This window comes from Pseudoliparis swirei, chromosome 9 (assembly GCF_029220125.1).
Source record: "Pseudoliparis swirei isolate HS2019 ecotype Mariana Trench chromosome 9, NWPU_hadal_v1, whole genome shotgun sequence".
Classification (NCBI taxonomy): Eukaryota; Metazoa; Chordata; class Actinopteri; order Perciformes; family Liparidae; genus Pseudoliparis; species Pseudoliparis swirei.
The window spans coordinates 15,804,458-15,817,699 of record NC_079396.1 but is presented as its reverse complement, the minus strand read 5'-3'; the positions used below and the strand labels follow the sequence as shown (position 1 = coordinate 15,817,699).

The 13,242-nt window shown below is 40.8% G+C and overlaps 2 protein-coding genes across 2 annotated transcripts in view; one reads left to right on the top strand and one right to left on the bottom strand.

Moving 5' to 3' along the window:
- Nucleotides 1-278: 278 nt before the first annotated feature.
- commd7 (COMM domain containing 7) lies at nt 279-7,246 on the bottom strand. Its single transcript, XM_056423463.1, has 9 exons — nt 7,082-7,246; nt 5,944-5,997; nt 5,682-5,784; nt 3,780-3,836; nt 3,539-3,576; nt 2,699-2,789; nt 1,875-1,924; nt 1,658-1,706; nt 279-606 (listed from the first exon to the last, which is right to left on the bottom strand). The coding sequence occupies exons 1-9, from the start codon at nt 7,229-7,231 to the stop codon at nt 530-532; spliced, it is 669 nt and encodes a 222-aa protein (XP_056279438.1). The 5' UTR covers nt 7,232-7,246; the 3' UTR covers nt 279-529.
- A 1,119-nt stretch (nt 7,247-8,365) lies between these two features.
- Nucleotides 8,366-13,242, top strand: part of dnmt3bb.1 (DNA (cytosine-5-)-methyltransferase 3 beta, duplicate b.1) — a 40,289-nt gene continuing 35,412 nt past the window's right edge. Inside the window, exon 1 of the mRNA XM_056423457.1 lies at nt 8,366-8,504. Coding sequence (XP_056279432.1) covers nt 8,497-8,504 — 8 coding nt within the window. The 5' untranslated portion in view covers nt 8,366-8,496. The remainder of the gene's footprint in view (nt 8,505-13,242) is intronic.

Below are 13,242 nucleotides of genomic sequence, written 5' to 3'. Positions count from 1 at the left end.
CACCATGGCACATCACTGTTACTTGTAGTGGCGTATTTTCATATTGTGGTGTTAGTACTTCACCACTGTTTTTGTTTTTTTAATCTACCTTCCATCTATTACGTCTGCTGTCATGTTCAATGATCTTCAAGAGGAGCAAGAAAAACATCTTGATAGATGGTTATAATAAAGCGTATTTAATTAAGTATTCAATAAGTTGTGATACTTCCTTTGCAAACACAAGAAACCTCATGACAGGAATGTCACACATGAATCAAAGTTGAAAGAACATCTCAGTGTGAATGTTTTCTTTTTTTATTCATGTTTAGACGAGTAGAAATATCTGATAGTAAATACAATGTGTTCAGCTTCAGTCAGTGTCACACACAGACACGCATGATGTAATACATAACACTCACACACTGCGCTGCACTTACAGCCAACACAAACCGGCTTGCACACAAACAAACAGTCTCTCTCTTACACAGTCACACATACACACACACACACACACACACACACACACACACAGTCACACACATACACACTCTCAGCTGAAACACTCCATGCTGGCCTTGGCTCTCTCCATCTCATGTAGGAAGTTGTAAAACTGTGGGAGCGTCAATTCTGGAAGAGATGAGGCAAGAAAACAGGAAACAGTCAGTGGATAACACTGACTGAGTACTACTTTATTCCATGACAAAAAATAGTTTAAAATCACACTTTGGTTTAAACAACAAGGTTTCAAACTATTTTAAACCTGCTTCATCCTGCTTGCTATAAATTCTGAATGGTTAACATTAGCAGTGATCTCCAACATAGATTAAAACATGTAGAGCACCATTCTTAACATAAATGTAACACAAAGTGCTTTACATTAAAATGGAAAATGCACAATTAATGAATATATAAACAGAATAGAATAGAATACCACAATTAAAAGGAATTAAGATGGAAAACTATTTGTACAGGACACCTCACATTGATAGACATCTGTCAGCTGTGAATCAAACAGATCACCGAAGCATTGACCACTGAATCTAATTAGGCAATTTGAGCTAACAGCTGGGTTTACTTCTCGAGGCGATGAACATTTACCACAAAGTACTTTTTTGTGCAGTTCAAAGCCACAAAAAAAAAATCCCATGTTGACCTCCTCTTAAGCTCCCAGTCATCCGCTTTCTCTCTCCCCACCTTATTTATTGGCACACACTGTAATGTGGCCCGGTCTGTAAACATGATGGCGGCACGGTGTAGTGGTGAGCCCTGCCGCCTCAGAGATTATTATTATCTGGGTCAAGCTGCCTTTTCTCGCTCACTGATTCTGCAAACGGTGCACTCCTGCCGCTGATAAACGTTCTGCTTGTGTTGAGCACATGTTTAAATGTCGGTATCGTTAAAAGGAACCTGTCGACCCGATTCACCTCACAAGATGGTTTTAAATATTTCAACAACTCCGCTGTACTTGGTCTTCTGCCCCCTGTATATAAATGTAGAAGCAGTTGCCGTCAATGCATCTGTGCGTGTCTTCATTCAAATGTCCATTCATGCTGCTTCACTCATCTGGATTTGACATATTGAGATCCAGTCCGGCAAAACGTTATTGCCAAAACAATATATTATGTGAACAGACGTTTTTCAGAGCTGCTTTTGTTCGTAAAGACACACAGTCGCTCACCCATGTAGACGTTTTCAGTGGAAATCCCCTTTTTGACCACCAGCTTCAACTGCAGGAGGACAAGAAAACTGGGTTCAACTGAACTGAACAAAACAGCTGTGTGTGTGCGTGTGTGTGCGTGTGAGAGAGAGTGTGTGTGTGTGTGTGTGAGAGAGAGAGAGAGAGAGAGTGTGTGTGAGAGAGAGAGTGTGTGTGTGTGTGTATAGATCTTTCAAACCTGCAGAAAGATGTTGCCCACTTTCTGTATTTCACTGGTGCCAACAGTCACTGTGAGGGTCAGAAAACACACAATACTTAGATCGAGTGATCAATTTTTCTTAAAGTTAGCTTGACAATTACATGGAAACAAGACAACCCAAGGGTTTATTGATTGCTATTTTTAAAAATGTTTTAAAAGAATAAAAATACAGAGGATGTAGAACTGAATTAAAAATGTCAATACATGTTGTTGTTTTGGTAGTATATTGCTAATTTTTGGCCACGGATTTGAGTTCCATGTTCTTTCCTAATTCTCCCCCATATTGTCCTGTAATTTCGCAGCTGTTGGGTATCAAATGATGGTCCGTTTGAGGAGCAGTCGGTGAGAAAAGCAGGGTACGTATTGGCTGTCAGACTTGTCAAGTCTCCACACATGCCCGACTGTTTCCAGCCGACTCATTGGCGACAAGCAGAAATACAGTCGGTTTACTATGTCAATAATAGCAGTCAACTACAGATGGGTGCAGCATGAACTGGCACTCACGATCCACTCCCCTCTTTAACTGGAGCGCTGCGTCTTTTAACATAAAGATCAGCTCAACAATGACTCCCCAGCTCAGTGTATTAGCATCACTATTACTTGCGAGTCTTAAGAAGTCAATAGGTTGTATGCATAAACAATGATGCCTGATAAGAGACCGTTGAGCATTTGAGCCAGAACAAAGAATTACAGGGCACAAGCTATGCTAATAGGTGTTGGACTACAGCTTCTGTGTTCATGAATATCTGCTGGAAGTGTGAGAGGAGAGACAACTGCAGGGCCACGAGGTGTTCTCGTTTTACCTCCAAACTTCCACTCCATGTCAACCAGCTGGTTGACCATCAGAGTCTGTCCCACAGCGAGTCTCGACAGCGCTGCATAGTGCTCCCCCCACTGCAAAATACAAGAAAAAAAGACTCCTCTGCTCATAAAATCCTATCTGGATAAGAAGGACATTTATTGACTTTTAAAAGAACAGAGGGGCAACAAGATTAATTTGACTCTAAACGATTCATGTACTGGATCATCTTTAGATTATAAATGCTGAATTTCAAGGGATCCTGAAATTAATATCACATCATGTGTATGCTATATTTTGAATATGTTCTCCGCTTCATCTTGCCGTCAGCTCTGTCCGATGAGGAACTGAAGCCTTTATATACATCTTTGCTCACTCCCAGAACGTGGGAGTTGCTGGTCTAGCGCTGCCTCGATAAGTTCGTGTTTTGGAGCCACTGTGGTGTTTTAAAGGGTTAGTTTGACATTACCAATGTCACACAGTACAAGCTTTTTTTTCATCAAAGGAGTCTGTGGCCTTTAAGAGAGCATAGATGGATATAACGGCTACAGGACATCGTCAGAAAGGCCTAACTGATGGAAAGGTAAAGCAGTGAACTGTATGCTAAATAGAGCATCGGCGTGAACAGATTTCTTCAGGAGGCTCAAATATATTTTGATGCTTCCCCCACAGCAGTACACTTATTTGTTCCTATGCTGGTACATCTGTCTGTTTCTCCAAACTGGGGGCGTGCTGACCGCCGTCTACTGCAGGTATATACACGGACGATGGATAACTACCCCAAACAAATCCAAAATAACTATTTAGCCATTTTCTTATGATTTCCAATAGAGGTGAAAGTTACCTGCTGTGAAAAGTGAGCCGCCTTGTCTTCACTTAGACCTGAGGGATCAACAGATATAGCACATTTGATTTCCTGTGTAAAATGTTCACAATGAGTAGAAATGCTGTGAGAGCTAAGGTCCATCTGCATTATGCATAACATGCCGTCATATGAGGACACTATCCAGCGGCTTGATCTAACTTCTGCTTAAAATTGCCCCTCCTTATGAGCGACTCCTGCCATAAAGGATCCTGACGTATACCTAATGTCACAAGGTCTTCTTTGATCTGCTCAGCTGTCAGGTTTTTCCTTAAGGCGCCTGAGGAGAGAATAGACAGACTCACCGTCAATGAGAGAGAAACTCTTCTGTAACCTTATAGCTGAACATTCATTAGCATCAAGTTGAGTGTCGTGGTCCAATTCTAAACTGCTGCATTCATGTATGTATTGTCTTAAAAAGAGATAATACTATAGGTGGCTTGGTTGCACAATTAATTACTTAGAGTTTGACAACTAACAGAAAAGGAAAATCCACATTCCTACTACGACTACTACCACCACCACCACTACTACTACTCTATTGCCACGACTACTACGACTACTACTTCTAACAATAAAAAGTTGTCGATTGGGCTTTATACCAAGTCTTGTCCAGATACTGACTAATTACTTGACTTCTACTCAAGTTTGAGAGAAGAAAATGTCCCAGAGATCTAAAATATCAACATCTAGACTCTAGAGATTTGGGCATCAGAGATAATTCATGATCCCCGAGCTTGCACGAACCGACGGCTTTCTCACAATGAGAACATTATTAAAAAGGACACACAGAGACCGACAGGAGAAGGACCACAGACTATGGAGATGGTTTGCACTTTCTGAAGTAAATTGGATGAGGTAATTATCCTTAATCCGTCGATCACCTACCAGACTCTTTTGACAATAACATTAAAATCTACGTCAGAGAACACGAGAGTTGCTGCTGCCTCATTGCGTTAGTTTTGTGCGTTATTGTGTGATTATGGTGGATCCAAACCAACTCTTTCAAACACAAAATTTACACAATAACACTAACTAACTAACCAATCAAGGCAGCGGTAGAACAGCAACTCCTGTGTTGTGCGAGGTCAAAGAAGTCTTGTGACTTTGAAGAGAGCATACAGATAAGGGATTCAGTTCCTTGTCGGAAAGAGATGTTTTGACATAATGATAACGTGGTAAATGATCCGTACTTGTACGGGTGCTTTTCTAGTCATGACCACTCAAAGCACTTAAACACAGCGTGTCATCATTCACATCCATTCATACACTGACCACAGGAGCTACCATGCAAGACGCAACCTGCCCATCACTCAAATTAACATTCATACCCATTCATACACAAGCAAGTAGGATTAATTGCCTGGCCCAAGGGCACATCAACACTAGCAGAGCTGGCTGTCGAGCTTCTGATTGAAGGCCGGGTCTGCTCCACCACGAGCCACAGTCTAAACCACGTACACTACCGTTCAAAAGTTTGGGGTCATCCAGACAATTTTGTGTCTTCCATGAAAACTCACTTTTATTTATCAAATGAATTGAAAATTGAATAGAAAATATAGTCAAGACATTGACAAGGTTAGAAATAATGATTAATATTTGAAGTATTAATTTTGTTCTTCAAACTTGAAGCTCAAAGGAAGGCCAGTTGTATAGCTTATATCACCAGCATAACTGTTTTCAGCTGTGCCAACATAATTGCACAAGGGTTTTCTAATCAGACATTAGTCTTCTAAGGCGATTAGCAAACACAATGTACCATTAGAACACTGGAGTGATAGTTGATGGAAATGGGCCTCTATACACCTATGGAGATATTTCATTAGGAACCAGACACTTCCACCTAGAATAGTCATTTACCACATTAACAATGTATAGAGTGTATTTTTGATTAATGTTATCTTTATTGAAAAAACAGTGCTTTTCTTTGAAAAATAAAGACATTTCTAAGTGACCCCAAACTTTTGAACGGTAGTGTATGTATACGAGGTAACGTAGGTTATCCCTAACAGAAGAAGAAATAAATAGAGGCAGGCAGAAAATAAAATGATCTCCATTTAATCTCAGAGTGACACCTGTGAATAACTGGATTTATTATGTTCGTATGTGTGTGTGTGTTTCCCACCCTGTGGCACCAGGAGGACACTCTTCATCAGGTTCTTCAGAGGACCGGCACTCATCCCATGTTCCCCTGCAAACTCACCAAGCAGCTGCATGAACCTCTCCGTCTAATCTCACACACGCACACGCAGAAAAACATGCATTAATTTGCACACACACACACAATAGAACAGGCAATGTTTGACCTCGGTTCGGTTACCATAGTTAATCACAGAGTACAAAGTCCCATTAACATCAACATTGTGTGAGTGTGCATGCATGCTCACCTCTTTAGGCTCCAGCAGGAACTGGAACAGAATTTCAATCAGACGAGGAAATTGCTGCACAAAATAAATACACTTTGATCAGCTACTTAAAGAGAAAATGCAGAGTTCAATGAACAAGAATCTCACGTGGGGACATTCTGTCCATGGTTGTGTGCTAATTTTTATTATTGTATTTATTGTGTATTTCATGCAGATATTTATTTTTTGGGAAGACTTCAACATTTGTTTGTGCATATACAAACTGTTGACTCGTTCCAAAAATGTAGTCTGAAAGCCCCTCTATTGTTTGATTTCCCTCTACTGAGTAATGCACACCTGGCTCAGACAGGTGCATAGGAAAATAAAATAAGGCAAAATGCATGGTTAAAGTCCCAGAATCATCCCACTTTTTTACTCAAGAAATGTAAAATGTTGAGGTACTTGTATTTTTGTATGATCTTATATACCTCTCCTCCTCTATATATCAGAGGAAAATATTGTACTTTTTGATGAACTATATTAATTTGATAACATGAGTTACTTTGAAGATCTCGATTATTGATTCATTATGTATTATGAGGTTAAGTTAACCAGCAGTATAAAGTAATTCAGAGTACCTCAACCTTTACCAGGTGCAACATAACAAAAGTGATAAACACACTCAATTTATAATCCAGAAATAAAATATGTTATTTTGAAATGGCCCTCGTGCATAATGAGTACTTTTACTTCTGGTACTTTAAGCAGCCTACATTTTGATGCTAATACTTTTGTACTTTTACTGAAGAAACATTTGGAATGCAGGACTTTAACTTGTAACTGAGTATTTTCACACCGTGGTATTACCACATTGTTATAAGAAAATGATCGGAATATTTCTTCCACCGCTGACTCAGTCTGCTGTCACATGATTCACAAGAACTATCAACCGGTGTGTTTACCAACAGCTCTGGACAACGAGATAAATCCTGCAAATTAACAACGATGCATCCTTTGTTATTAATCCTTGAAGCCTCACAAACTATCAAAGCTATTTACAAATACGATCTAAGGAGAATGAAATCTCAGAAATGTGCTGAGTGTAGAATAACAACTCAGTTAGCGTTAGCTAACATTAACGTTCACTGAACGGATGCGCTCTAGTCATTTATGTATGTACCTGCTCGTTGAGTTTGTTGAGGTTCTGGAAGTCCGTGCTGACAGAATCCGGTAAAACTTCTTTAGTGAAGTGAAGCAGCATCATTTTTTCTGTAAAATCTTCAGTGCGGCTCGGCTCTGCCTCTCCACTTCCGGGTTTAATCGTGCGCATGCGTGGTTAAGTGCTCTGTATTTACTAATACAACTAATACTACAAGAGAAATTATGAAGATATTTTATTCATCATACAAATATGGTATGCACGGTAAGGAATCAATTAAAACTATGAGTATAAGAATAGTAGATCATGTTTATTTCAGTACTGTTGATAATACTGCTTGGTCAAAGGAAGACTGCAGGCTATTCTTACTTTTAGTGTTTGAATACTTCTCCTCCACCTATTGTAGTCCAGTAGCTATGGAAGCCCGTTTCTGCCACTATGAAAGAAAACATTAGGATCCCGTAAGTCATAATTATAGTTAGTCGAAATAATGAGATAGTAAGTCATAATTATGACTGACATGATCCTACGTAATAGTACTTAAGTACAGTTGAGAATATGTCTGTAGTTACTTTTCACCACTTCCTTTGACAGACAATCGCTTTCCTCCAGTCAAATGTAATTACTAAGTAAGTACATTTACTTCAGTACAATTTTGAGTTACTTTTACTATTATTTAATTATTATATTTTCATGTGTACTAATCTTCTAGTATTGTACATTGTACACCACTGCATGTAGCTTGTGTGCCTTTTCAGATTCAGATCGTTAATACTAAATATTCTTTAAATAAAACAATACATTATCATATATTATTATGGATTAAACTACACAGTGGAATATAAAGTAATAATAGTAATGTGCTCCTGCTTGCAGCTGCAATATTAAAGCCATTTAAATTGATTAAATCATTTAAAATCTGAAATGGCCCGTGTAGTTTCTGTTCAGCAACAGTTCGTTTCGCTTCACCATATTTCCTTAGAGACTTCCCCTGAGAACACACGGAGACAGGAAGCGTTGAGTGTCGGTAAGTGGAGTTGTTAACAAAAAAACCTGTTCACTGCGGGTACACAAAATGGGAGTCGACATTCTCACCTGGGGAAACTCTCAGCGGCCAATCAGCTGTCACCTCTCCTCCCCGCTGGTCGACTTGAATAGCAGAGAGAGAGAGCGAGAGAGAGAGAGAGAGAGAGAGAGAGAGAGAGAGAGAGAGAGAGAGAGAGAGAGAGAGAGAGAGAGAGAGAGAGAGAGAGAGAGAGAGAGAGCAGCATGCTTCAGAAGAGTGAACAACTCATGCAAGAAGACTCGACCAACAACTGAACTATGCTGCAAGTTCATGGTGGTTGATTTAAAACCCACTTCTACCACAACTTTGACTCTACGGACAGCGACACCTCCTCCGTGTCATTTCACAGCCGTGGATACGTGAGGCGTGGATGGTTATGTAAGTAGTTTCTCACCCGGGAGGGCATGTTTTGCAGAAACGCTGTTTGTGCAGGTCGGCTCGCTGTAGATGGCGTGCTTTCCCCTTCGTCTCGTTGTCGCTCCTAGTCTGGTCGCCCATGTGCTGCCAAACAGAGCTGCTCAAATGTCTTTAACATGATCCTGTCGACGCTCGTGGTGCCGTTGTATTGCGTTTATAAAGCATTTATTACAACATTCCTATCATGGTCTTTGAGGCATTGAATGCATCTGTAGTGCACCGCGTGTTTCAGTAATAGTGCGTATCCTCCCATTATAGAGTGTATGTTACCCTTTTTTAAACTTCAAAGCACTTGTATCTATTTTGTGATATGGTTTATATTTCTGCAATGATTTCAAGTTGCTACTGGTCCTGAGTGGTGAGTTCGAAGCGAAGTGCCGTGCTTAATATATTCTTAATATAGCGCTGTTATTACATGTGTTGGTGCAGAATAGTGATTCTACACGAACCCCATGTGCTGTCGCGGCCGGGTTAACTGGACATCCGTTACACCTGGGTTAGTCACATGTCTCTGAAGCATTGCACGATGGGAATTGCAGTGTGTGTTTCCTGTTTTTTAACGCGCTCTGGTGTTTGAACATGTTCTGAAGGCAAATGTTTACCGGATTAACTTCCTTCTTCTCGAACCATTGCTCTATTGCCCCTCGATGATTTATTAGCAGGACTTCTTGCCGCTGTTGTTAGACAGGTAGGGACACATGTATAATCAGGCAGATATTAAGTATTCTCATTCATGCCGGAGTCATTTGAAATGCAGAAGAAAGCCACGCGGTGGAAGGTGGAGGGGAGGAGTCATTACAAAGTGACTGGTACAGTTAATCCAGAGGGATATTGACGTCACTTAGCTATGACACACACACACGCACGCACGCGTATATATTTACAATTAATCGTTTAGTGTATAAAGTGACAGAGGGTAGTGGGAACCAACATCTATTACATTCCCTAGTCACAAGTGATGTTTTTAAATGTCAAGTTTTCTAGGCCACAACCCCAAAGTTATTACATTTACAATTATATAAAACAGAAACAAATTATACACTTGCTTTTACTGGTACACAGTAAATTTAACACTTAAAGAGTACATTTTACCACCCAGCCAGTAAACATATGGTCCCTTATCTTTAGAGTGTTAAAGTAACACTGAACATAGTGTTAACATTTCAGAGTTAACGCACCTCTGGGAAGAGTTATTATTTTAAGTGTTCATTTTGATTAACACTATTCAGAGTGTCAACTATAAATAACACTAAAAGTGTGTTTACTTTGAAATGTTATCTCTCTTTTCAGTGTTAATTATATTACATTACATTTAGCTGATTTTTTTCATCCAAAGCGACTTACAATCATGTTAAATTTACACACCACAGAAACAGGGAGCAATTCAGGGTCGTTCAAGGACACATGGACTAGGGCAGGGATTGAACAGCCAACCTTGTGATTGAAAGACGGACCTCCTAACCCACTGACCACTGACCCACAGTGGCTCTTTTACACTCTGTAGATAGGGAACATATGTTTACTGGTTTAGTGTTAATCTACTCTTTTTTTATTTTACTGTGTAGCTGTTAGCCCTCTTCAATTCGATATTTCAAGACACAAAAACAGCTTGAGTGTAAATTGAACACAGTAGAGAGTTATTCTGAAATGATGCTTCTGCTGAAATATCAACATTTTATATAAAAAAGTAATCTAAAGAAATTTACTGCAGCCTTTCCAGAATTAAAACGTGCGTGATGAAACTCAATTTGAAAGGAGAAGGAGGGGGCGGAGCTTACCAGAGTAACAGTGAAGTTGTCATCACTGGAGGTTTTACTCTTGCTCTAGTTGTAATGACTCTGACAGAGTCAACTCACGTTAACACTGCCTTTTTAACACTGGGGAATATTTACACCAACACTGGGGCCTATTTACTCTGGCTAATGTTAAAATAACTCTGAAAGAGTTACTATACTTTGACACTGAATTTTTAACACTGGGGAATGTACTGTGTATAGGGAACAAGTGAAATGTTCGATAGAACAACACTGCGGGGTTCAATAATACAGAAAATATAATGTGGCTTATTAACATTTTAATTATTTTATTAGTGTAATGTTAATATTCTATACTTTTGATACTTTCCTCACTGCAGGAAGGAGTTCATGTCCCTTTTTCTGGACCATCCATGACTAAAGGCGTAGAAATTAAGTGTGTGTTGTAAATTCTTTGGATCGCCTTTCAAAGGTCTAACATCTTATATCAAAGGAAAAGTCTTAATAGTCTGAATAGCTCAATTCAGTTTGTGATTTGCCTTGAAGGGATTCAATTTGCATTTATATCAAGGGGACGGGATCTGACATATTCTTATAATAATGTCTGGATGAGCTGAGATGTGGTTGACACTGACCATGTTTACATGCATTCGAATAACTGGCTTAGTCGGACTGAAATCGAATTATCCGTTTCATGTAAACACCTTTGTTCGACTATGTGCGGTCCGACTACGATCCGATTAACACCCCTGGATAACTCGATCCGATCCGGTTGATAATTCGACTATCGCGGCATGTAACGGTGAATTGGATTAGGAACTGGACTTTGCGTCTTTGCGCATGCTTGAGATCCCGCCGCCCTCCTCCCTCCCTCCCATGTCGTGACCCGGAAGTCGAAAGAGACGATAAGTTGTCACTGCCGGGAGCCTGGCCGGCAGAAAACAAACAAACAACGCTATGGAGAACACAAGAGCCACCACACATTTCCTGACCGAAGAGCAGACAGAATTTATGCTTAACCTTGCTCTCTGTTCGCCATCGTTCTCGAAATGTTGATGTTGTTGTTGTTGGTTGTTGTTGGTTGTTGTTGGTAGTGGTGAAGTGGTCAAGCGGAAATGGCTGTATCACCACGAGTTGTAATGAAAACAGTGCCACCTATCGTATCGGATATGACATGCTTTCGGCCAATGATTTGAATTACTCACTGCCATGTATATTGGGATAATAGCAGATGACCCAAAAGATAGCAGTCCGACTAAAGCAAGATTCGAATTATACCATTATGTAAACGCACTGAGTGTGATCCTCTGATTACTCATTTATCTTAGAAATATCAGAAGTGATTTTTAGGAACATTTCAGATTTTTTAGTCACATTGATCGTCTATGGCTTCTCTTTAGCACACATTTTCACATTCACAATTGATCTCAGATTTATCTTCAAGCATCAAAGGAGGCGGGGCATTTACAGTTTTAAAGGAAGGGCAGGACATTTGAGGAAGTATATAGTGCAGGGACTCTAACAATAGTATACTTGGAGGGCTGGTGCATGATCGGGGACTTCTAGCAGGCCTCTAAAGGATGGATGTCAGCTGCTTAGTAAATTCAAGATAGGGGAGCTCTTTGGCAATGTTGTCTGTCAGCTGTAGAGAGAAAGGCAATTAACTGGATTTAGTCCCCCGTCACAATTGAATGAGATCTTTTCAGGATCAGTTTGCCCAGCAGAAGCACTTGCATCAACCAGTAGATCTTTAAATTTACATATAGGCAGGTCAGCAATGAATGAAAACATAAATAGTTCCCATAGACTGCATCGAAGTAGTGGACATAGTCACAGTTAGGTCACCCACTGGTTTATGAACTACCGTTTTTAAAGCTTTGAGTGCCGTTTCGTGTGTCACCATTTTGGTTTCTGGCCATCGGCTTACCAGAAGTAATACGAGAGGGTGGAACTAAAAACACCTAAAAGGGTCGGTATCAGCTCCGATACGGATCAATGCATCCCAATACACTTAAACATGGTCTCTTCCTTACCATATTTCTCATTTCGTTGGCTTTAGCTGTAGTGTACTGAAGGAGTCAGGTCTGTTAACACAAGGGAATCCTTTGGTATTGTTAGGAAATATGTTAAAAAATAATCTTGTAGTGAACTGTTGGCCGCGTCCGCCATTTTGGTTGTCGTGTACGTGCCGCCATCAGCTGACGCTGAGGAAGCTGTGGACACCATCCACTCCACTGTGTCTGCTCTGCTGAATCATCAGCCTGGAGCATTCATGGCTATCACTGGTGACTTTAACCACACCACACTGGATAAAGCTCTGCCAACCTTCCATCAATACATAGACTGCCCAACTAGGAACAATAAACAGGTCTGATCATGACCTGGTCCGGCTGACACCCAGGTATGTTCCTCTGGACCACCAGGACTGTGAGGAGGTGGTCTCAGGACATCAACAGTATGACCGACTGCATCACGGAATACATCAAGTTCTGTGAACACACCACCATCCCATCACGGACTGTGCGCTGCTTCAACAACAAGCCCTGGATCACCAGGGACCTGAACATGAAGAAAGCTGCTTTCAGGTCTGGAGACAGGGATGAGCTGAGGGACTCTACAGGAGGAAGCTGGAGGCCAAACTCCAGCTGAACAACACAAGGGAGGTGTGGTCTGGCATGAAGCAGATAACTGGCTTCAAGGTGGGCTGAACTGTTTTTCAATAGGTTCAGTTCACAGCCCTCTCCTGTCTCCTCCACACATCACACCTCCCAAACACCTCCCCCTCTGTCCCCCTGCTGGGCTGCACATCCACCGAGCCCTCAATAACAATGGGCTCCTCCACCCTCTCTGTAACGACTGACCAGGTGAGAAGACAGCTGGAGAAACTACACCAGCGCAGAGCTGAAGGTCCTGATGGCATCAGCCCCAGGGTCCTAAAGACCTGC

What these genes read in the sequence shown, in the direction of transcription:
- commd7 (XM_056423463.1), bottom strand. Translation starts at nt 7,231, where the DNA reads ATGCGCACGATTAAACCCGGAAGTGGAGAGGCAGAGCCGAGCCGCACT. An exon ending in TCAACAAACTCAACGAGCAG is followed by an intron (nt 5,998 to 7,081) that starts GTACATACATAA and finishes TATTTTGTGCAG; the next exon opens with CAATTTCCTCGTCTGATTGA. An exon ending in CACTGAAAACGTCTACATGG is followed by an intron (nt 607 to 1,657) that starts GTGAGCGACTGT and finishes CATCTCTTCCAG; the next exon opens with AATTGACGCTCCCACAGTTT.